Here is a 26,108-nt window from a genome sequence, read left to right on the forward strand (position 1 = left end):
CATCTACTTATTCAAGCCTTGAGATTGAATGCTTCTAAATATGTTAATAAAAGTTCTAAAAATGTAAAAAAAAAACATAACTTTATCGACATTTCACCTTTTGCCTTTTGTAGTTGTCTGTTTTATACCTTATAAAAAGTACTGTATTGGTATAATGGTAATGTTGTTTGATGGTGTTTGCAATCCTTCCAAAGTATTTGCATCATAATACTGTTACTGAAAAAACAAAGCTATTTCAAAAAACCATAATACTTCCATTGTACTTTATTGTAGACAATTTAATACTAAATCTTATGTACACTGACAAAAGAGAGTCTGGACTCCAGCATAACAAAGAGCCGATTGGCACACACATTGCCTCTCCTACACAAAGAAAAAAAAAAAGATAGAGAGTGAGAGTTCAGGCATTTCAGTTCAGTCAATTTCATGGTATTCACAGGCTCCCACAGGAAAATATAGCTATTTCGGCGTATCATTGTGGTGACAGTGGTCTGAACTGCTGTACCATTCTCTGGGCCTTTGTACACAATCTACTTGGAATGGAATCTAAATGGAATTTCCTCCAAAGAACATGCTTAATTTCTGAACTTAACACAATAGGTTATAGTTACATCATATTTGGGGTTAATTTAGGGCGATATGCTATTTAAGCAGACATGCTAACATTAAAAAAGCTTGGGGACAAGATACCAGTGGCACAAGGGAGTAACTATGCGTCCCAAAGTCTCAAAAGTAGATGGAAGTCAGAGGGCTAGAAACAGCTATTTAAGAAGTTAGCTCAACAGTAGCTGCAGTCGACGGCGGAGACACGGGCACACCTTCTGCGGGTCTTGATTCTTTCTCTTCCTCCTCTTCCTCCTTCCCATTTTCATCATTATCATCAGTGTAATCATCATCTTCTTTATCCACTTCCTCTTCAGCCAGAGTTGCAGATGGACCGTTCTCGAGATCTCCAGCCTCATCTGTAACGAACACCTCTCCATCGGCACCTCCTGGGGTGGAGGGGCTGTGGTGATCATCTCCGTTTGCTTTTTCACTTGAGGAGTGTAACTCAGCCACGGGCAGCTCACCGTCAGGTCCCCCAATGTTGGGAAGATCCACCGGGGTGAGATTTCTGGGAGAGCTCCCGGGCTGCTGGGAGGAGTCAGCGTCTCCATCTCGTACCTTCTTGACATTGAATGTCATTGGCGAGACACGGAAAGACGAGCTCTTGGAAGAGGAGCTCTTCGGGTGGTTGGGGATGAAGCTTTTCTTGATCTTCTCACGTTGTTCTGCAGGCACGATCTTGTTGATCTGCTTCTCGATACTGCTTCGCGAGAAGGCCTTTTTCAGACTATCCACCTTCTTCAGACTGGAGCGCTTGAACTTGTCAGCACGAGAACGCTCTAAACGTTCGCTTCCCATGCCTGGAAAGCTCTCTTCATGCAGATCCACCAGGGAATCATCGCCGCCCTCTGCGAGGGGGCTCATTGCTCCTTTTCCCTCATCGTCATCAGAGGAGAGGCTGACGGTCTGCAAGCCTTCGTCTTGAGAGTGGTTTAAATCAGGGAGTGGAGTTGGTGAAGATGGAGCGATTTCATCCTGAGAGGTGGAGGCCAGGCCATCTTTCATGAGCAGAGTGGATGGGATTTCGTTGTCCTCCTAAAATTGGAGAAAAAGAAAATGTATTTAACAAACACTGAAAGGTTCAGAGTGTTAATGTCTGCCCTTTAAGGTTACAGTGACCCCCTCCCCCTCCCTCCTCCCCCTCCCCCTCCCCCTCCCTCCCCCTCCTCCCCCTACCCCTCCCTCCTCCCCCTCCCCCTCCCTCCTCCCCCTCCCCCTCCCCCTCCCTCTCCCTCCTCCCTCCTCCCCCTCCCTCTCCCTCCTCCCTCCCTCCTCCTCCCCCCTCCCTCCCCCTCCCCCCTCCTCCCCCCTCCCCCCTCCTCCCCCCTCCCTCCTCCTCCCCCCTCCCTTGGGAATCAAACCCACAGCCTTGGCATTGCTAGGACCATACTGTACAGTAAAGTTTTGTTTCAGGTCCAACTAAGAGATGAGTCAGTTTGCTCTTTTGTTTTTTAAGTTATATTGTGCAATCTGCTGAAAAACCTGTTTGTGGCACAGCTAGCTATACAGAAGACATGTAGAGGCATTGTCTTGGAGTTATTCCAAAGCAATACAAATGGCACACGGTTTAGGTTTATTCTTACCCCCAAATTTATCTTAAAAAGCTTTGATTTAAAACTCTCATGTATAAAAATGCAAACTAAAATCTTGTTTTACTCCGCAATCTAATTCCTTTCTCAAGTCAAGATTTTGGGTGTACTGCATATCTCAATATATGTTGAATGCAATCATTTTTTTTATCACTTCTTTGCCTATATTTGTTACTAATTGTGTGATTATGCATGTACAAAAAATATAAATATCTGTTACCTTATGCATAATTAAATATTTGCTTTAAATATTTTATCATGCAATCACTGCAATAAACAAACAAACAAAAAACTATGCCACACCCTTTCAAATCTCTCTCTTACACACAGCGAAGAATATTATTTTAGCTCCCAAGCACACCCATGCCAAATTCCTTTTCAAAAGTTACATTAAAAAAAACAACATAAAAAGTCTAGATTTTTGGGTAAACTCTAGCTTATGTTGAATGCAATTATTTTTATCACTAATATTTGTTTAATATTTTGTGATTATGCATGTATTCTGAGATATATAAATACTGATACATAATGCATAGTTACAAATTTTCAATCACTGAAATAATATTAATAAAAATCACAAAATATGCCAAAATATCTCTCTGACCCAGACAGTGCACAATCGTCTCTTATCTCCCGCTCTCCCCTCACACTCGCAGACCCCTGACACATTCCTCAGACACGGCTGCTGAGGTTTACAGAGGTTATGCTTCACGCTTAAGGAGTAAATTGAAGATCTGACCCTCAGGGAAGGGCGGATTAACAACACAAATGGAGCTTTTGCACACTCACCTGCTCCCTCCTAAGGGCACTAGGCACACTCCCAGTAATTTTTGAGCATGCACTGTCCAAGCTCTAAACATCTAAATGACAGATTTGTTATTGTATGCCAGTATTTCAGTATGAAACTGCAAATGCAAGTACATGTCTAAACAGATCAGATGCCAATGTCCCTATCTAGGAAACGTCTCGGTTACGTATGTAACCCTAGTTCCCTGATAGGGAACGAGACGCTGCGTCAAACGCTGTGGGAACGCCCCTGCGTTGTGCGTCATGAAGCACGTATGGAATCAGCCCAATGGAGAGACGGAACGTCATAGGCGGGTGACGTCATCGACCAGGAAACTATAAAGCACCCCAAAAACACAAGCGCATCAGCTTCTGATAGGCCTAAAGGAGCGCTTAACGGGAATGCCGGGAGTATGGCAGAACGACGCAGCGTCTCGTTCCCTATCAGGGAACTAGGGTTACATACGTAACCGAGACGTTCCCTTTCAAGGGAACTTCGAGCTGCGTCAAACGCTGTGGGAACGCGAATACCCACGTCGCCATAGGAGCAAGTGACCGTCATGTGAGATCTAGCGCACAGCGGACGAGAGCACCTGCACGGTGAAGACCATCCAGTCGCATCACAAACCTCACTCAGGGAAACTCCTGATAATAAAGCTTTGGATGCAGCCATACTCCTAGTAGAGCGGGCTCGTACAGCCAAAGGTGAAGGCTGACCAGCCGACTCATAAGCAAGTGAGATAGCCTCGACCACCCACTTGCTCATTCTCTATTTAGACGCAGGACACCCTTTCCTGGGTGGCCCGAAACATACAAATAAATGTTCTGATTTCCTCCACAGGGCAGCTCTGTGGACATAAGCGTCTAACGCCCTCACTGGGCAGAGCAAATTAAGTTTCTCCTGGTCTGACGACAGAAATGGAGGAGGACAGAAAGCCTGCAGAACTGTAGGTCTAACAACATTAGTAGGGACCTTAGGAACATAACCTGGCCTAGGGTATAGAAAAGCCTTAACCATACCAGGCGAAAATTCCAGGCACGAACTGCTGGCCTCAGCCTCAAAGTGCCACGAAGGAAACGAGTTATAAGCGGGTGTCTCCCAAGAGAAACTCCTACTGAAAGGGACGTGGTAAGCAGCCAGTGCCGCCACATACACCTTTAGTGTGGAGGGTGATAACCCTGTGGAGAAACGCTCCTGCAGGAATTCCAGCACTGCACCCACTGGGCAGTTAACTGGGTCCTACAGGTGTTCTCCATACCAAGAAGTGAAAAGTTTTCACTTCAAAGGCATATAGCTTCCTCGTGGATGGAGCTCTGGAGTGAAGGATGGTCTCAACAACCTCGGTTGAGAGACCGGAATCTAAGAGCTGGGCCCCCTCAGAGGCAAAGCCCACAGTTTCCATAACTCTGGGCGGGGGTGAAATATCATGCCGCCCGCCTGAGAGAGTAGATCCCTCCTGACCGGGAGCTCCAAAGGAGAGCCGTCCAGGAGAGAAACCAGGTCCGCAAACCATACTCGGGCCGGCCAGAACGGGGCTACTAATAGTAGGCTGACCCCGTCCCGGCGAACCCTCTCCAGAACCCCTGGTAGCAGAGCAATCGGGGGAAAAACGTACAGACGTGACCTCGGCCACGGCTGCACATAACGTCCAACCCCAGAGGGGCTGGATGAATGATGGAGAACCACAGACGACAGTGCGATATCTCCTTGGAAGCGAATAGGTCCGCCTCGGCGCGACCGAAACTCAACCAAAGGAGCTCCACCACCTCGGGGGTGGAGTCTCCATTCCCCCGGCCTCGGCCCCTGCCTCGACAGAGAGTCCGCTACCACATTCAAATACCCAGGAAGATACATTGCTCTCAGTGATAGTAACTTCCCTAGGGACCACAGGAGGACCTGACGGGCCAACTTGTAAAGCCGGCGAGACCGCAGGCCCCCCTGACGATTTATATAAGAGACCACCGACGTGTTGTCTGACTGAACTAGCACATGATGACCTCTCAGGTCTGCTAGGAAGTGTTTCAGAGCCTGAAACACTGCCAACATCTCTAGACAATTTATATGCCGTGATAGATGATGGTCCTGCCACAGACCTTGGGCTGGACGACCACTCATGACCGCCCCCCACCCTGTGAGGGAAGCATCCGTCGTTAGCTTTACGCGACGACAAAGAGCCCCCAGCACAGGATCTTTGGATAGGAACCAAGTTTCTTTCCACAAGACCAGAGCACGAAGGCAGCGCCGCGTGACTTTGATCGTGCGGAGTGGATTTCCCCTCGGGGAGAATCCCTTGGTCCTGGGCCACCACCGCAGCGGTCTCATGTACAACAGGCCAAGGTATAACGTTGGACACTGGTGCCATCAAACCCAACAGTTTCTGAAACTGCTTTACAGTGAGTAGCTGGCCTAGCTTTACTGTTTCAAGGCTGAAGAATCGAAGCGATGCGGGTGACCTAATCCCAAACAACGCCCAGAAAAGTGGTCTCCAGGTAAGGAGATAAACACTTTTCTTCGCGTTCAGCCTCAACCCCAACTTCCTGATATGCGCGAGGACGACATCTCGATGTCGAACCGCCATCTGCTCCGTAAAGTACGGGAAGATAGCTAGACCGAACGGAAGAACCCTATATTGGAATGCCTCGCCCCCGAAGGCAAACCTCAGGAACTTCCTGTGTTGTGGAAGTATGGAAATGTGGAAGTAAGCGTCCTTTAGATCTATCGTGACAAACCAGCCCTCGGACCTGATTTGTGACACGACCTGCTTGATAGTGAGCATCTTGAATTGAGCTTCCCTACCGAGCGATTTTATAGGCGCAAATCTAAAATTGGACGCAACCCCCCATCCTACTTTGGAACGAAGAAATATCGGCTGTAATAACCTAGCTCCAAACTGGGAGGAGGAACCCGTTCTATAGCCCCCTTTTGAAGGAGCATTTTCACCTCTTGTTCCATTACCAGAGCCTGCTCGGGGCCCACACTATGGGCAGAACCCCTCTGAGTTTCGGTGGACGACACCTAAATTGGATCGCATAACCTCTTACTACTGTCTGCAGGACCCACTGAGATATTATTGGAAGGCTTTTCCACTCTGCCAAACAAATTCTACTAAGGGTACCAGTCTCTCGAGACTGGTCTCTGGTGTAACTTGAGCAGCAAACACAGCGCCCTGTAACGGCGCACCGGCAGGGAACAACTGGTTAGACCGCTCTGAGACCCTTCTCAGAGGGAGCGAGCGTCCCTCGGGAAAGCACTCGCTGGGACCATCTACGCCCCGGCATGAAGGCGGGGTTGGCAGAACGGGCCCCTGAGGGCACCGAGGAAGAATGGGCACCGTAAAAAGAGGTGAACACCTTTCTCCCTCGATGGGGACCACCCTCAGTGTCAGAGGCGGCGAGCGTCCCTCGGGAAAGCGCTCGCCAGGACCGTCTGCGCCCCGGCATGAAGGCGCAGTTGGCAGAACGGGCCCCTGAGGGCACCGAGGAAGAATGGGCACCGTAAAAAGAGGTGAACACCTTTCTCCCTCGATGGGGACCACCCTCAGTGTCAGAGGCGGCGAGCGTCCCTCGGGAAAGCGCTCGCCGGGACCGTCTGCGCCCCGGCATGAAGGCGGGGTTGGCAGAACGGGCCCCTGAGGGCACCGAGGAAGAATGGGCACCGAAAAAAGAGGTGAACACCTTTCTCCTTCGGTGGGGACCGCCCTCAGCATAGCCAATATAACTGTCCTCAAACCAGTTCTATTGCTTTTTTTTTTTTTATATATATATTTTTTATATATATATATATATATATATTATATTATATTTATTTTTCAAAAAGCTTTGGCTGAGAGTGCCGCGTCTGGTCCCACTGTCCAGCAGGGGGAGCGCGAGACGCGATACTCTGCTTTGCTGCGCCTATGCGATGAGCTCGTGAACGGCCGGGGCTGCTCCCGCCCAGCAGCCCCGTGGACGTGAACTTTTAATGGAAGAAACCTTTTAAAAGCTGCTGCCTGCTTCTTTTCTTCCTGAAATTATCAATGACAGTATTAACTAAGTCACTGAATAACCCCGCAGGGGAGAGAGGATCATCTAAAAGAAAGCTTTCTCTTTCTGTTTCATGTTGGAAAAAATAATTTTACCACAAATCGGCAGCCTGACGCAGTCCTCGAACCACGTCAGTACTGCCTCCATACTCACGCTCACGTCCTTTTATTAAATCAGCCTGGTATGCCTGCGACATTGTATGCAGACACGACGCAGCCTGACCTGCCGCCAAATACACTTTACAAAGCCGAAATATTTCATAATGGCTTTAGAAGGTAATGCCGGTGCTTTAAATGACAATGCAGCCTCGGAAAAGAGATAGCTCGCAAGCGTCTCCTCTACCCGCGGCAAAGCGCCGTCTTTTCTTTTCAAAAACCTAGCCCCCGCTAAATCTGAATATGTGAATGATTGGGGGCTAAAATTATATCAGAAGCCTGCTTCTTCCATAATATCGACACCTCAGTATGGAGATCATGAAAAAACGGCAAGCCCCGGCATGGAGGTTACACACGGGAAGGGAGAAATCTTTCATCTAACTTAGATTTAATAACAGACTCCTGCCTAGCCACTGGCCACTCAATGCTTAGTTTTGATACAGCTCGAGTGAGAACCTCCTTGAGCTCTTCGCTTTCGGGAGTGTTAGGTGGCGAGTCCTCCACATCTCCCTCGTCAATACTGCTATTTTTATCTCCTAGTTTTTATAACTAACGTTAGATAGTTGCAGTACTGGTGCCTCAGCCCGGGCGGAAGAAACCGCAGAGCGTGCTTCCAAACCGGGCTGAGACACTGGATCTAACAGGTAAAGGCAGAGATAAGGCAGAGCCCGTCTCTAACCCCGCTGAAAGATCCATTTGCGATCCCCACGATAAGCGTCGCCGCTCAGCCTCGGCAGAAGCGGGACTCGAACCGCGGGGAGCGCGCACCGAGCACTCTCCTCAAAGAGCGCCCGGCGGGAGCGGAGCGTCCATAAAGGCAGACGCTCGCAATGCTCGCAGCCAGCCCCCTCGAGAGCTGACTGGGCATACTGCACTCCCAAACAAACAACACAAAGAACGTGTGTATCCCCGCCCGTTAGATAGCGCGAGCAGGGAGGAACACACTTCTTAAATGCCGTTCGCTCGCCATAGTCTCTCATACAAAATTGTTTGTGTGGTGTAAATGTGATAACTCCTGCCTAGCAAATACTAAAGACAGACACAGTGTTTACACTCAGACAGATTCACATATAGCGCGACTGAAGGCACAGAAGCTGATGCGCTTGTGTTTTTGGGGTGCTTTATAGTTTCCTGGTCGATGACGTCACCCGCCTATGACGTTCCGTCTCTCCATTGGGCTGATTCCATACGTGCTTCATGACGCACAACGCAGGGGCGTTCCCACAGCGTTTGACGCAGCTCGAAGTTCCCTTGAAAGGGAATGAACATTTTACAAGTCAAGCAATGTTCTATTCTATAAATCACTCATTTACTGTATGCTCTCTTCAAGCTAGGGTGAGCAGTTTTATAGAGGCTATAGAAAGCATTAGATCCCACCCTCCCTTCAGAACTCTCTCCAAAGCCATGCCTCGCGCTTCCACACTTGGTTCGATTGCCTGTTCCGAACCCGAGTTCGATTGCTCCCCCCTCCCCCTCCCCCTGCCCCCTGCCCCCTGCCCCCTGCCCCCGATGGACTGTGTTCACAAATATTATTTGTATTCGAACCGCGGTACGCTTGCGTCATCAAGCTGCAGCTGGCGCGTAATCATGTTGCTTGGCAACCGGCGCCGCTATGAATGAAAAGGCGTCAAAATGGATAGAATTGCTCGCTTCACATTTGTTCTTCTTTTTTTTTACCTTTGGTTTTGTTTTCATAGAAAAGATACAGAAACACACTTGGGTATGTCTGCCGCAAAAGTACTAAAATCGTTCCAAAGACAGCTGGCTGTCAGCCGAAGACAATTTTTGCGGAGGCAAGCATAAATCATCTCTCTGCTTGCAGTGCGTCAATCCCGCTTTTCGTCAAGGTAAGTGTACACACACACACACACACACACGCACTGACGACTGTCCTGTCGACCACATTATACATTCTACGTCATCAATAGCGGTTCACTTCCGCGGTTTGGTTCGATTGGTTCATATTAGTCTCAGCCTCAGACGTCACGCCCATGGAACGTTGGCTAAACGTCTGATGCATATGGTACACTTAACTGGAAACACTTCAGGAATGTCGAAGTCGTCATCTGATTGTTTGAATTTTATCGGATTTCCGGGGGGCGCGAATGTCGCGTTTATTTTCGGTCCGCCGGGAAACAAAGCGCAGACGTGTGATTGCGGAAGAAAAACTGTTGTGTTTTCTTCTCCTTCTTTGATTTTCTATGCTGACTGACTTGTTGCACGCCGGTCTGTTGTTGTGGGGACATTTCCACGCACCGAAACGTGACGCTGAACGAAACGAACTGTAATTGGTTGTTTGACATGTCGGTCAAACGGCCTTATGGGCGGGCCTTGGCCAAAGAAAGCTGCTATGAGTTCCAGACATTCAGCCGTCAGTCTGAAGGTCTGGCTACGCGAGACTAGGTTCATAACAGCAGCGAACGTACTGGAGTTCACATGAACCGTTAACCTGGCCCTAGCCAGATGAATTTCGCTCCGCCTAGCTTCACTCACATCCATCTGGAACCTCTTCCATTGAGAGTGATTTCTCCAACCAACTTTATGGTTTAGCCAATCAGGACGCAGGGCGGGAGTTTCATAGATGTGACGTAGTGGAGAAGCGACCGTGAGACTGTTTTGATTCAGACAACAATGGCGGCTCGCATCGAGGAAACAAGCGTTAACATTGATGCTGCTATTTCATCCGTGTTGTCCAATCTACCTAATATTGTTTCATTAAAAGAACATCAGAGAACGGCTCTTAAGGCTTTTGTTGGTGGAAACGATGTTATATAGATCAGTGCCTTCTCCCGACCGGATTCTTCAGCGTCACGGGTTGGCTTCGGTGTGAGTGGTTGAAATAGCACGTCGATAAAGATGACAGACAAGTGGCTTATCCAATCATATGCAAGGATTTTTGATAAGGCCCAGCCTTCTGAAACGCAATTTCAATGGATCGGTTCCAGATGGATGTGAGTGAAGCTAGGCGGAGCGAAATTCATCTGGCTAGGGCCAGGTTAATGAACCGTACCCCAGACCACCTTTTTAAGCGGACCCGAGTACGGTTCGCGGGTACGCACCCGAGTTCGGAAGACAGCGTTCACATCATCCAAACGAACCGAACTCTGACGTCATTCGAACCCGGGTGCGCACCAAAAGTGCTAGTGTGAAAGCCCCAGCCTCAGCAGAGTCTGCAAAGTGTCACGAGACTGCGTTAAATTACCTCATGTCTCAAAGCACATAACATTACAATAATAATGAACGTAAGTAACAACATATAGAGCTCTGAACGTGATTTCACCAAGTACAACATACAACATTCCTGCAATCAACCAATCAAATCTGAGGGACAAGTTTACAGTTATGTCAAGTTTAGGCTTAAAACCAGGGTTAGGTGTTTCTACATCAGTGTTATTCACCCATCATTTCCCTCTGATTTTAGGGATAATTTTGGGTAAGGTTAGGGGTACTAGGGATAGGGTTAGCACTTAATTTTCTGACAGGAATGTTGTTCCAGGATCAACAAAACAAGTTGATCCCAGAACGTGTCTTAAGTCACGGTCAAAATCATGGTGACCGACTTATACCACCTGACTGCTGAGATTCATTTGGGCATTGATAGTGTTGCCAAAGAAAATCAGAGTCTGAGGATGTGAACAGCTTTGAAATAATTTTGGTCCTGAGACTTCCACAGAAGATATACATGCATTATAACAGTATATTCTACATACGCTGTATACATCTTTTAATATTTAGACCACTTCTATTATCGTTTGCTATTAGGATATGAAGAGTTTTTCAACCAGTATATCAAAAATATGAAAAACATTGCCTATTCTAGCTTTCATTAATTCAAAAGAACTGCTAAATCACACGTTCCTTTAAAGGTGCTATATGTAACTTTTCTTCTAAAATGAATCCTTTTTTTATTGCCTGTGTGTGAAGGGGTTGTAATCACACATTGCAATGATCCACTTGTCTGGTTTTGCTATTACCTCTGAAGGCCAGTATTCCTATTTCTATGTGAGGTCTCCGGGTCGGATTTTCTGCGAAATCCATCGGATGTGACGTGCATCCCAAGAGGCTCCCAAGCCTCTCTCCTTTTTATATGTCTATGCGACGGCACTGCAGCTAATGACATGGAGTCTGATAACATCAAAAAACGACCTGCCTCCAGCACAACAAAGACTCCAACACAAACTCCACAGAAATATAAAAAACAAAACAAAAATGTATCTGCTGAAACTCGTCAGGCCAAACGTGAATCGGATCGACTTAAGACGAAAACACGGATCAACATCGGCAGAGCGTTTGAATTATGGAGAGACCTCCGCTATTTTTATTGTGATAAATTACAAGTTTTCAGATATGCTGAAATAATGGTAAACTGTAATGAAATAGCAAGGTAAACTACAACATACATGAGACATGAAATGACAGCCCGTTCTCATCCTTTGGCGTCATACATGTGACGCTTTGTACATTTCGTCGAAATCTTACACACATGGCATCCTTTAGCATCAATATGAGACGCAGAACCCAAGGCGTCATACAGGTGACGCTCGTCTAAATCCGACACACATGGCATCGTTTAGCGTGAATATGACACGCAGATCCCAAGGCGTCATAACCGTACCCTCCCCAGAACTAAACCTACCCATAACAGTGCGTGTTATATTGACGCTAAAGGATGCCATGTGCGTAAGATTTCGACGAAATGTCATATGGCGTCACCTATATGACGCCAAAGGATGAGAATGCGTTGGAAATGAATACAAAAGACTGTTCCAGGATAACAAAAAGTAGGTGCTTTAGGATGTAACTTTTATTTTATGTACTAGATCTACTGTAACGTCACTCATCCCACTACTATCATATTGTACACATTTCCAGACACGTTCAGTACAGTAATGTTACTTCCTACGATCTTACTGTTACACTGAAATTGTTCAGTCTAGTTCACTAACTGTTTTCGTTATACATTCACCTGTTGACATTGCTGATTGTGAAAGATACACGAATAAATGCTAAATGCTAAATGCAGTCAATGTAACGTTATCATGGTACGAGCATGGAGCATTAGTTCAACGTCAAGCTGATAAAAGTAGCCTATTATTGTAACGTTGTAGTGGGAGTTTACATGAGTTTCCAGCATGTTGTGTGTTGAAAGTCTCAGTGTGGCCGGTACCATATGTGCTCGCTCTTGTGTTCGAGCACGCGCAAGAGCAGGAGTGCTCTTGTAAAAATTGGTTGCAATCTGAAACATCACCGATAGAGGCCGCTAAAAAATACATATAGCACCTTTAACTTGTAATAAAGAAGCAACATAATAAACATTGGGAGCTCCCGATTGTTGAACATGCACTGTATTATAATCCAGGATAAAATAGATAACATCATAATGTAAAGACAACCTGATCCTCATCCCTTGTCTGTGTGCACAAAACTCTGTGCCATTATCAAGAAGTTGGTTTACAAATTCCAGCGAAGGAATGCAACTCCCACTTTTTACATTCAATAAATAATCCCAATGTCTTTCTTGATTAATATGAGAAGAGCCTTTTCCAAAAGTGTGGCAAATGTTTTTTTGTTTTGTTTTTTTACTTAAAGGGATTGTACTTGTGCTCATCTTTTTTAACATTTCACCTTTGAATACCCAGTATCACCCAAGGGCAGAGATCCAGTCAAAACCAGTGTTGACTCTGGGCAAACCAGTTACTTCACGAGCACATGTAACACCCCTCAGGTTCAAGAGCGACATGGAAACCAGAGCTGGGAGTTGGCTGTGTTCGGTTAGTTCTGTAAAAGTATCAGCTTTTAAATTGTGATTACCTGGTAATGTCTACATTTGTATTCTATTTCATAATTAATAATAGAGTGAAACTTAGGCAACACCTTCATATTATATTTTCAGCCAACCATACAAGAACGGTAATTTACCATGAGATTTAGGGATTTAGATATTAGATATGAAAAAAAATTTGAATTCTGTAAAATGATTCCCTTTTGAAATATGTTGATTCAGCTCAAATCTAATTAGTTTGTACCTTGAGGGTCTTGTCAGATGAAAAGTGCACACATGAAATATATCTCTATAAGCCTGGGAAATTTCACACAGTAGTAGGTCGACCCCGATTTGATGTCTTTATTAAAAGTGTCATATAACGTCTAGTAAAACTAACATATATCACTAAAATGATGCATATTTTACAAAATCCTTTGGGAATGACTTCATGCAACAGTATACTTTTCTCTACATACATTCACATTTTGATTACAGGCTGAAAACCAAAGCAGGGACTCTCTGTTTGGTTGGTCTCACCCTTCATTTATCATCTGCATTCTTTAAAGCTGTTTAAGTCTGTCTGATTCCGCTCTGTATCCACCTTTCTTAACATTTGTTTCTCAGCTCTTGTAACAGAGTGATAAATCAAGACATTTGCCATTCAGATTTTGACCTTTATCTAAATACACAATGGCTTGTGAGGCTCAGAGGAAGAGAAAGAGGAGGAGACTGAAGAAAACTTTTGAAAACATTGTGTCACATGCTGATACCCCTGGTTCAGTGTGTGTAATGGGAGCCTGGATAATTAATGCACCCCGCTGGAGGCCTCTGGACTTTTTGGAGTGGAAACATCGAAAGAGATGAGAGAGACTGGTGTGTGTGTGTGTGTCGATCAGGCTCTTACGTCCTGAACAGACAACACAAGGGCAGCGGAAAGCATTGGAAAGAAACACAGGAAAGACAAATATAAGAACAATAGAGGATGATAATAAAAAAAAGCACAAAGGAAGGATGTGTCACTGTTAGATGTTAATAGTAGCCTATCGCATATTGTTCTTACCAAGTGAAAGTGGCTCTCAAAGTCTGTCATTACAATACAATACTTAATACAAAAATACAAAAACTTCTAGCAGATTATAGAAGCCGATTATGTAAGGGTTAATGCCCGACGAGGTGTCCATTGTCAGGTATTAATGGACGACGGCGAGGCGTGAACTGCGCGTCGGACGGTTGCCTCCGCCGAAGTCCAAATACAATGGACACCTCGAAGGGCATTAACCCGCTTATACCATGGTCACTTGCCAAATAACACATTTTTAAAACATTAGTTTATATTTTAATAGGCTCTATGCACGAACGCTGCCGACGTATTTCCGGTAGAATCTCAGCCAGTGTCTTTACCTCCGCATAGCGCGTTCTATAGCGAAGTGTACTAGCGGCCAAACTTTAATAAAATTCATTTTCTCAGAAACGAGACAACGATTTTAGAAACTGATTCGCTAGTCGGATTTCGCATGATATGAGAGATTACTCACCCTCAAAGTTGTTGATGTAGCTCGAAATATATAATTTAATGCCCTTCTCTTTCTTACTCTTATGTGTGACAGCTAACTGCCTCACAATATTGTTAACATCATTCACGTTAACCGCTGGAAGTTCTTGTAAACAGCGAGTGTAGTTTGCCATTATCTCCACCTAATTCAAAAACGGCTTGACGCAGCAAGTAACTGGGCGGGCTGAGACAAAACACGGAAGCGATCGTGCATAGAGCCGATTCGTTTTACAATCGAAATCTAAAGTTTTTACAAACAATAACTTGGTTTCCCTGGTTATGCCTGACGGTTAATTTAGCAACCGGAGATATTTATAGTCCGCTCAGCTCGTAGAACCCTTCAGTTTAGCTAACTTATGAGCCAGAAAGTTAACGTATTTTATTTTTTCATGTAGGCTAAGTTAGGCTTGTCTAGCCATGGGCGTTACACTTTCGTTTTTTTAACCTATAATTAAAACACACAGGTAGGCATAGTATCCGGCTAACTAGATGTTTGCTTTGATACAATAAGTTGTAAACGGATCCTTTGACTGCCTGTTGCTATGGTTACTCACAGCTGATGTAGCCAGCGCATTTATTTATTAATTTCGAACGGTAAACAGTCAATTTCACCAGAACTCCTTTACTAGGTGTCCTCTATCACTTTTTAATGGACACCCTGCAGCCAATCAGAATCGAGTATTCACCCAGACCATGGTATAAAGCAGTGTTATTTTAGAATTATTCATATACTATTATAGTATTTATTCATATTTTGAATTAGATTTTATTTTTGTTTTCGGTTTTTATCTTAAATTTAGATAACCAAGTAATTTAATTTAATTTAGTTTCTTTCTTTTTTTGCAAAGTCTTCGTACATTGTCTTCTCATTCTGGGAAAATTATTGTGCAACTGTCCATTCCTATGCAAATCTGACTCATAAAAAGTCTGCACAAATTTTGATTGTTGGTAAATGAATGTCTAATTATGAATATCATGAAACCGTTTTCTCTAATTTAACCCTATTCAAATTAATTATAAAACATGTTTATAAGTTTCTGAACACATAAAACACATGACTTACAGATCATATGTGATGCCCAATTAAACACACACACACATACACACACACACACACACACACACACACACACACACACACACACACACACACACACACACACACACACACACACACACACACACACACACACACACACACACACACACACACACACACACACACACACACACACACACACACACACACACACACACCAGACAAAAATGTGCTCGCTCATCCATTACCTGTTTATGATGTGTGGAAGAAGTTCAGGGAAACTTTGGCCTCGCTCCAGATGGAGAGAATAAGTATAAAGCAACAGCCAACTGGCTTGAACACACAGTTCAGTGAGATGCTGGGCAAAGCAATATGCTATCAAAGCCTCCGATCTGCGGCATTGTGGTAAAAACTATGGGAAAGTGATACTTAAAGGGCCATCTGTGGACTTTTGACCGTCTTTTACTGAATTAGCAGAGGTTTACTGCCCTGCAGAAATGAAGAGTATTTGTTTTTAAAAAAAATAAAATTCTGAATTATTATGTCCTAAGAACTAAGCTATCTAAGAAGGGGTCTGATTGCATCTCATTCTCTCTCTCAGGTTCATATTAAGAAAGCTTCATTGTCTTTGTCTACCTGGCCGCTTGAATTAATCACATGATTAGTCATGCTCCCTAAAGTATCATTTTTCTAATTAGACTGTATTTATTTGAGCGAGTCTAATAACACCTGCAGAATGAGTGTGTCTGGATCATTTCATCTTCACAGGGCTTGACTTTCAGATCTCACCCCACCTCACCCTTGATGCATTTCTTATTTAAACAGTAAGTTTGGGTGGGGCATAACAAAGAGCTTGTCCATTAAAAAAATAGCCAATAGGCTTTAATTATATTAAGCAGTGAACCATTGCTACTTTCTAGTTGGTTACATGTGGTGTTTACATTCAGCGGGTGGGGCATTCTTAATCCTTAGAACATTTGATTGGACAAAAATCTGTGTTGTTCAGGATGAGTCATACCGCACTCAACTGTGATCCCTTGCAAACATTACTGAGCTGGGTGCAGGAGGAATCGTGGCTAGGAGGCAGAAAACTGCATGAGCACACTTCAGCTCCACTGCACCAAAGTGAACAGGTGAATCATTATGGTTGTTCGTTTATCCTTGCATATTTGAATAGAATAAAAATAAAGCAATTAAGTAAGGTACAGTCATCATCACAAAATAAACCCTGACTGGGTTGTTTGTAGGCCGGACATTATCTGTGGAGTGATACGAGAAACGTGAAACTAGCAAAGAATAGGTGGTTGGTGGGGCAACAGTCAAATATTTTTGAATAATGACAGCCAAACTGTTGACTGTTGCCCCACCAACCACCTATTCTTTGCTAGTTTCACGTTTCTCGTGCAGAATGCTGCGATTGACCAATCAGAATCAAGTATTTCAGAACGTTGTAATAAACAAACAGTTATATGTGTGTGCTTATGTTGGTTCAGAGATAAAGGGAGGAGTCAAGTTGTCAAACCAGAAATCCAGCACGGGGTCTCTCTCTCTCTCTCGCTCTCGCTCTCGCTCTCGCTCTCGCTCTCGCTCTCGCTCTCGCTCTCGCTCTCTCTCTCTCTCTCTCTCTCTCTCTCTCTCTCTCTCTCTCTCTCTCTCTCTCTCTCTCTCTCTCTCTCTCTCTCTCTCTCTCTCTCTCTCATACATCAGTATGTTTTCCATTGTTCTCGTCCAGTTCAATCTATTTGTTCTGCTCCTCTGTCGTTTCCTCCCTCATCACAATCTCTTCCCTGGCCTTGAAGTCATTTTTCTTTCTTTCTTTCTTTCTTTCTTTCTTTCTTTCTTTCTTTCTTTCTTTCTTTCTTTCTTTCTTTCTTTCTTTCTTTCTTTCTTTCTTTCCTTCTTTCTTTCTTTCTTTCTTTCTTTCTTTCTTTCTTTCTTTCTTTCTTTCTTTCTTTCTTTCTTTCTTTCTCTAACTCAGATTTGTTTTAAGGTGAATCTCTGTTGGTTGAGGGTGGAACTCAGGTAATGGGACAGGAATCATAATGAAAGGCAGCCTAGGAAAACAACAATTGTATGCCAACCTGATCTTTTTTAAAATCATAAAATATTGTAATTGCAACCTGAATCAGCATACTCTCAGATTAAAATAGCCAGAACAAATCTCTGAAATGCACCGATCGCAATAAGCAAACACATTTTCTCTCAGTGTCAGAGAATATAATCATGGATGAGATCAGATCAACACAATCAAATTCAGATGAATGCTCTTTGTTGTGTGCTGTGCTGTGTGCATCCGCTGCACGAAATGGATACAAATCTTTAAGGAAATCATGCTTTTGATTGATGAAAGAATGTGTTTTGTTGTATAAACAAGTGTCATTGTGCAGAATTATCAGACTGAATTTGTTTTGATCATCAGAATCCGCTCTGTCGCTATAAAAAGCTCTTTCTCGTTATGGGAGGGCCTGTAAACTCTGGCTATCGGGTTGTTTCCCTTCTCCCACACTGAAAGACTGTCACTTTCCCACAATTCACATTCGCACACTCATATTTGTTTTACCTTTCATTGAAGATCCTGATCTTGTGGATTAAACATCTATGTTATGCGCAATTAAACAAATGCCAATGGATTGCCTTGGTCAATCATACGTGGAATTGGTTGGATCTCAAGCAGACTTACATCATCCTAGGCGTTCTATGGCACCTCTGGGCCAAAATAAACCCTTACAATGTTCAACAGGATTTCAGAGGGTGAACTAATGAGGGGAATCGGAATGACTACAAAGGTGTAAAAAATGACAGTTGTCAGATGGTTTTGTGAACGCCCATTGCAGAAACATCTCAGCCAAATCTTTCTTTCCTTCAAAAACATAAAAGCAGTAAAACATGTTTTATATAACTATCCATAAAATCCTCATGTTTGCCATCAGTCATGCAGCTTGCCAAACTTTGCACGCCTTGGTAAAGACGTTTAAGGTGCATTTTATCCCTTATATAGAAAGATTTTTTCTTCTAGACGTCATGGAAAACACACATTCATAATCAATATTTATATCTTATATTAACAAAAAAAGCAAAAGTTCTCAGGAGTTGTCTAGATTATTGCCGTGAACACATTTAGTGAACACATTTTATTAACCTTTCACAAGAACTGGCAACCACAAACACAAAAAGGCCGTAGTTGCTTTACTGAAGAGCTTCAGCACGTAGAACCACATTTTTCAAGAATCAACACTCACGTATTCCTGAGAACACAGAAAGAGCAGTGATGCATTAAACATAAACAAACAGAGCTTTTAATGGGCAGTAATTACTGCAGATCATTAGTGCTTGTTAATGGGAACGAGGCAGTTGACCGGACTTTCTCTCCCACACGCATTTTCAGTGACAAACTCAGTGTGTTTACAGCAGTTCTTTCTTTCTTTCTTTCTTTCTTTCTTTCTTTCTTTCTTTCTTTCTTTCTTTCTTTCTTTCTTTCTTTCTTTCTTTCTTTCTTTCTTTCTTTCTTTCTTTCTTTCTTTCTTTCTTTCTTTCGGAGGGCCCTTGTGTGTACCAACCACACCTTCCATCTCCAAATGCCTTCACACAGCGCACAGAACATTTATAATTACCACAGAGGCTGGGTGAGCATCGTCAAGATGCCAAAAAATTTAACAAAACAAGCAAATGCGCAACCAAAGAGCAACAGTGCTCTTCCAAAGCAAACTTCTGAGACCGTACGGTTCTCCCACGTGTTTGTATTCTGTGTTTACTTTTAATAGATGGTAAAAGGGGTGGTCGCTCCACAGAACAATACACCATTGTTTTAATGGCCTATATGGTATACGGACATGCACATCACTTTCCATTAACAAAAACAGAAAACAAAAAGAAGAGAAACGTCTTGATTTAAAAGTCAGTGAATGAAAGATCATTATCACGTCATATTTGTCTTGAAACATGTACAACAAATGTGAAACATCACCTGCAGCTATAATGCCAAACATGTGTCAATGTCCCAAACAAGAAGGGAAAGTACATGCCTGTGCTGTCCTGTCACTCTTTGAGGCATTTTACCACATGGGAAAGTGTGTTTTGACCAAAAATACTGTATACGAACTCAAGTAAATAATAACTAAAAAAGGTAATTGTGAGATAAAGTTTAAGATAAGAAAGTCTCATTTATCTTTATCAAAAATGCAGTAAAAACAGTAAAATATTGTGAAATAGTATTACAATTTAAGATTGTTTTCTATATTCATATATTTTAAAATGTTAATTTATTCCTGTGATGGCAAAGCTGGATTTTAAGCATCATTACTCCAGTCTTCAGTGTCACGTGATCCTTCAGAAATCACTCTAATATGCTGATTTATTGCTCAAGAAACATTTTAATACTGCTTATTATTTTTGTAGTAACCGTGATACATTTTTTTAGGATTCTTTTATGAATAGTAAGTTCAAAAGACCAGCATTTAATTAAAAATAGACATATTTTGTAACATTACAACTGCCTTTACTGTAATCTTTGATCAATTTAATGTGTCCTTGCTAAATAGAAGTATTAATTTCTATTTAATGTATTTCAGTACACTCACAACAAACAAACACAACAGAAGTGCTAGTCCAGTGAATGTGTGCGTGTGTCTTGCAAAGCTCTTCTTTACATCTTCCAACACATTCCCAAAGTAGATATTACAATCTCCTGCAGCAAACTTTCTGCAAGCCTGCACTCATGCCAAAGTGTTTTAACAGGCTGAATACAGGCCGATTATCACTTTAGAAAATCACCTGCTGCCAGCGATCGCAAAGGGAACGGTTAAGACTTGGGATCAACCATTAGTCACACTGTTTAGCCTCATGGGCTTCCTCTCTGACAGCTGGATTATTCAAGAGTCATCACCCCTATAATCAACTCTCTCCACACTGATAGATTGCTCTTATTAAAAGAGATTATTAAAAGAAATATCCTGAAAAGTTCCTATAAAGTTAATCATTTTGAATTAGCATGCTAAGTCTAAAAATCTGTTCACCTCAGTGTTTTGTCCAAAAAATACATTTGACATTTGACCCTTTATGCTTCATAAATGATCAGGTGTTGACACGATGGATCAGGATAGTCTCAAAGGAGCTAGATAAAAGTATGTGCTTTCATATCTATTGAGGTTCAAATACTCGCTTTGACATTTAGCTCATTCTGCTATTGAATTACATTAGCCTCAGGAAAACTGATTCCCAGAAATCATTTTGAAAAGCAGACCTTGAACACCCCTAAGAAATGCCTCTACCTGCTTCTACAAGTTAAAGATCAGTGTCCCAGCATGTAAAGCTGCATGTGGCTCGCTCTAGGGCAATCAGATAAGAACTACTATTCTAAAAGCATGAGCCCCACGCAGTTGCTTAAATCAACACGACGCACCCTTTACATTAACCAACCGGCATGAAGTATAATAGCACTTCCTGAGTGTGTAAAATTGCATTACCTGAACATACAAAAGACCTCACCAAAAGATTAGAGCAAAGTAGCAAACTAAAGCACAGGTCACAAAGCTGGTTTAGCCAGAAGACTTTACAATCTCAGTTTGTTTTACATTTATTTGTAAGGCGAGGCATTTTACACATGCACCCATTGTAAACAAAGTGACCTTTGAGCTTTATGGTAATGGATGATGAAGAATGTGAGAATTTTGCAGGAAGCTCAAGATCAGCTACTGACAACTCTCATTCATATGCATACTGTAACAGTACACATTTTTAAAATGCTCACACACAAATGCACATATTACCATTCCTCAGCCATCTGCACAAACTTCAAACATTTCATCCCAGCTGCAGTCACAGGAAGAATTCCCATGCACTTTAGTTTCATTCATGATACACTACTGCACACATGTCCTGTTCCTGTCACACAAAACTAAATCCCCAAGAAAACACTGAAATCTAACTTTACAATTATTGTGTAATTATTGTGTGCACCCCCTTGCAAACTCTCTAAAGGATCGAACATTTACATGGAGTTTAACTTTAAAAAAATGCACAATTCTTGTAAAGGAAGAGTTAGTAAGTGTTGATATATAAGCTTTAAAATGTATTAGCTATATGAAAAACACACATATATATATAAAGTATATATTTAGGCTGAAGCTTAAAAATCCCCACTTATTTAGATTATTTTTGTCTTTAAAGGTTCCTAAAGTGTATAAAAACCTCATTCAGACACATTTTAAAGTTTCCTCAAGAGTAGCAAGATCTTCTGCTCACCTGAAAGATGACCACCTTAAAGTGGTTCCTCTTCAGTAGATGGGTGTGGTTGGCCTCCAGACGCTTCACCTGACCGCTCTGTTTATCCAGGCGCTCCCTCACCTCCTTCACGTTGTTACCAGTCTTGCGCGAGCGCTCCAGCAGCTTGGCCACGCTGTTGGCCGTGGACGCGTGGCTCTTGGTAAGCCGGGTCACGTCCCCCTGCACCACCCTGACAGCCCCCTCCAGCTCAGCCTGCTTCTTCTCCATCCTCCGCTGGTTATCCTGCACCGCCTCGATCATCACCACCAGCTTGTCGAGCAGAGCCACCACCGTGATGGCGCTGACCTGGCTGGCAGGGGCCGTGGGGCTGGTGGGGGACTTGGGGCCCAGACGGGAAAGGGTGTTGACAGGGGAGGAGGGCACCGGGCTGGGGCTGAAGCTCGGAACGAGGAGATCTTGAGCATCCGGAGCTGGTGGCGTCGGGGTGCTTTCCTCCCTGGGTAAGGTGGCTGTGCTTCGCTCGGCGTGAGAGGAGTCTTCACCCATCCTGGAGTCAAAGCTGGTGGTTTTGAATGGTGTGGTTAGATTGACACTCACAGACACTCTCCTGCCTTCTGCGCCTCTCTAAAAACAACATTCCCAACACTCCACTTAAAAACTTCTCACACACCCAGGGGAGGGGCCAGCCTGGTTGCTGTGGTAGTTAGCCCAGCCCATCAGAGTAATGCGAGTAAAGAGTGTCAGTGTGAAAGTGTCCCATTGCATGTGTGTATTTTCCCTCAGTGCAATTTCAGTGTTGTTTGATCAGCTTGAATTTGCAGTCAGTAATGTTTTTTATAGTGCAGTGAGGCATTTTTGGACAACACTAGCCACAGGAGTGTTTGTGTGAAGGAATGTGGGTGTATCTGTTTCTACGTACATGCACCTGAATGTCTCTTTATTTCTTCATGAATCTCTACTGGTGTTTTGTCTCAGACTGGGGAAATGTCACATGGGGAAATATGGAAATCAGTGTTTGGACAGTGAACTCAGTTAGTCTGTGGCCATGGCACCTTGGACGGTTATTATAGTTAAGTAAAACTTGAACCAAAAATATAAAATCAAAAACTTTTGTTAATTGAAATTAATATATATTTTATTTCAGTTAGTTGCAAAGGGACATTTCACATTTTCATTAAGTTGATGTACAAAAAAACTAAAACTGAAATAAAACTTTTATTTGATGCTACAACAAAACTTGGACTTGGGCTTGGACTGATAAATAACTAATGTTATGTTCTACAAATAAAAGAATCGCTGAATCACAGGGTTGCAGAAAATCAGACATGAGTGTGAGTAACTTTTCATTTTTGGGTCAACTAGAAATGTAGAAGGAGAGCAAAAATTTATTTAAAATGAGCAAATGATCATATTATTTAAAGAACAAGCAACATATTTTGCAATACCTTTAATGCTAATTGTGCAGGATGGAAGTCCAATAAACAAAGGACATCCAGCAGACAGCTCAGTAATCATAATGATAAACTAGTAATAAATGAGTGCATTAGGATAATTTACCACATGTGCATCTTATATGAGCTATTTGAAGGTACAGTATAAGTCAAGGTCTGACTTTGAAAATGAACAAAGTATTGAATCTTGCTCAACAATCTGAATGAACAAAGAGAAGGAACGACACTAAATCATTCATAGATTCATAAAGTTAAACATTGTGAAATAAATGCGTCACCTCACCTGGAAATCTGGTGTGGAGCTCATATCAAACATGCGAGATCATTTTCTGGATAATGACAATCAATAGGGACAAAGCAACATGCATAACTTAGATATTTGTATTAGAGTGTTATTAAAGGACACTATAAACATAATCTCCAACATCTATTCATTTCCTGAGAAAAAAGGCAATTGCCTCCCTCTGAGGCTGCCTGCATGCACACACATACGCAAAGAAAAACAGTGCTAATGTTTCCCCTGTTGTAGTTTGGTGGGGTATGTGTATTCTCCCGTCATGTGCTCAGATTATAGAAACAAAGCAAAAACCATCACCCAAGTGACCCCACATCCACACACGGACATCAATATACGCAGAAATAGGTCATGCCAAAACACATTACATTATACTTAAAGGGATAGTTCACTCAAAAATCATTTACTCATATTGCTCAACCTTTAAGACTTGCTTTATTCTGCGCATAGGCGTAATTTGCAGATGGGACAGATTGGACATGTCCTCGCCACTTTTTGCCAAAGTTGATTTTGTTCCCACCACAGGAAGGTTTACAATGCGAAGAAAAAGCATTTTCAATCTGTCGTTCTTGTAAAACATCCATTACAGTAAAGAGCGTAAACACGTTTACAGCCCCTGCACACTATATGGACCGCATGCACTTTTTTACTCTGTGATCTGACTTCCCATTGATGTAATGATTTTTATACTGGACAAGATACCCTACCCCTAAACCTACCCATCATAGAAAACTTTCTACATTTTTACATTTTAAAAACACTTAATTTAGGATGATTTATGAGCTGTTTTCCTCATGGGGACCAAAAACTGTCCCCATAAAGTCAATGTAGGGAAAACCAGGTACACACACAAACACACACACACACACACACACACACGCACGCACGCACACACACACACACACACACACATTCCGAGATCACACACTCACACACATTCCGAGATGGTCATGATGTGAATTTCTTTAAAGGGTTGGGGGACGTCATTTGGCGGACCTTCACGGAAATTTCATGTTTCCAGAATGTTCTCAGAATGTCCTTGCTGGTGTCAAGGATGTTGCCTGGTAATTAAATATAAAATATTTATTAATATTATAAAACAACAATTCATTCTTAAACGTATTTCTAGCCTAGGCCTATAGTCAAGTCACCTTTATTTATATAGCGCTTTTTTACAATACAGATTGTATCAAAGCAACTTCACAGTGATAACATGAAAATAATACAACAAATTTTTTTCCAGAAGAAAATTGCGTCATCGTCCATGCAGAGGCAGATCTGCCGTAAGGCAGATCAATAATATTGTTGAATATTAAATGTCCCCAACTAAGCAAGCCAAAAGTCAAGGCAACAGTGGCAAGGAACCAAAACTCCATCAGATGACACAATGGAGAAAAAACCTTGGGAGAAACCAGGATCAGTCGGCGACCAGTTCTCTTCTAGCCAACGAACCAACAGTGTATGATTATGATTCAGGCAGCATTACAGGTCAGAAGTCAGATTGGATCAGAACATTCAGAATATTTATCCAGTTCAAGTACATTAGGTGTTATAGGAAGTGTCCCTGGTTCCGGCTGACCTAATTTATGCAGCCTAATAATCATTTAACTGATTTGAATAATAGAAATGTATAATGTTCTATATGAATGGCAGGTAAAAGTGATGCGTTTTTAGTCTAGATTTAAACTGACAGAGTGTGTCTGCTTCCCGGACAATGTTAGGAAGACTGATCCAGAGTTTAGGTGCTAAATAGGAAAAGGATCTACTGCCTGCAGTTGATTTTGATATTCTAGGTATTATCAACTGGCCAGAAATTTGAGATCGCAGTAGATGTTAAGGACTATAATGCGTTAAGAGCTCGCTCAAGTACTGGGGAGCTAAACCATTTAGTGCTATGTAAGTAGTCAGCAATATTTAAAAATTTATACGATGTTTAATAGGGAGCCAATGCAGTGTTGACAGAACGGGGCTAATACGGTCATCCTTTCTGGTTCTAGTGAGAACTCTAGCTGCTGCTTTTTGGAACAACTCGACTTTGTTTATTAAGCGTGCAGAACCACCCAGTAGAGCATTACAATAATCTAGCCTTGATGTCATGAACGCATTAACTAACTGTTCCGCATTTTTCATTGAAAGCATATGTCGTAATTTAGATATATTTTTAAAATGGAAGAATGCGGTTTTACAGATGCTAGAAACGTGGCTTTCAAATGAAAGATTGGTATCAAAGAGCACACCCAGGTTCCTAACCGACTACGAAGACTTGACAGAGCAGCCATCGATTGTTAGACAGTATTCTGGGTTAATACGTGCAGAGGTTTTTTGCCCAATAATTAGAAACTCTGTTTTTTTCAGAATTAAGTAGTAGGAAATTACTAGTCATCCCATTTTTTATATCAGCTATGCATTCCGTTAATTTTGTGAATTGATGCGTTTCGTCCGAGCGCCAAGAAATATAGAGCTGAGTATCATCAGCATAACAGTGAAAACTAATTCCATGCTTCCTAATGATATCTCCCAATGGTAGCTTATAAAGGGTGAACAGCAACGGTCCTAGTACTGAGCCTTGTAGTACTCCATACTGAACTTTTGATCGATATGACATCTCCTCATTTACTGCTACAAA

The 26,108-nt window shown here is 42.7% G+C and overlaps 1 protein-coding gene across 1 annotated transcript; it reads right to left on the reverse strand.

The window, feature by feature from the left end:
- Positions 1 to 249: 249 nt before the first annotated feature.
- On the reverse strand, positions 250 to 22,377 carry cavin2a (caveolae associated protein 2a). The gene is made up of 2 exons (XM_056252006.1): positions 21,755 to 22,377; positions 250 to 1,641 (listed from the first exon to the last, which is right to left on the reverse strand). Exons 1-2 carry the CDS (start codon positions 22,280 to 22,282, stop codon positions 766 to 768), a joined length of 1,404 nt encoding a protein of 467 aa, XP_056107981.1. The 5' UTR covers positions 22,283 to 22,377; the 3' UTR covers positions 250 to 765.
- Between the last annotated feature and the right edge of the window lie 3,731 nt (positions 22,378 to 26,108).

Source organism: Rhinichthys klamathensis, unplaced genomic scaffold (genome assembly GCF_029890125.1).
Source record: "Rhinichthys klamathensis goyatoka isolate OS25496 unplaced genomic scaffold, OSU_Roscu_1.1 h1tg000090l_1, whole genome shotgun sequence".
In the NCBI taxonomy this organism is placed as follows: domain Eukaryota; kingdom Metazoa; phylum Chordata; class Actinopteri; order Cypriniformes; family Leuciscidae; genus Rhinichthys; species Rhinichthys klamathensis.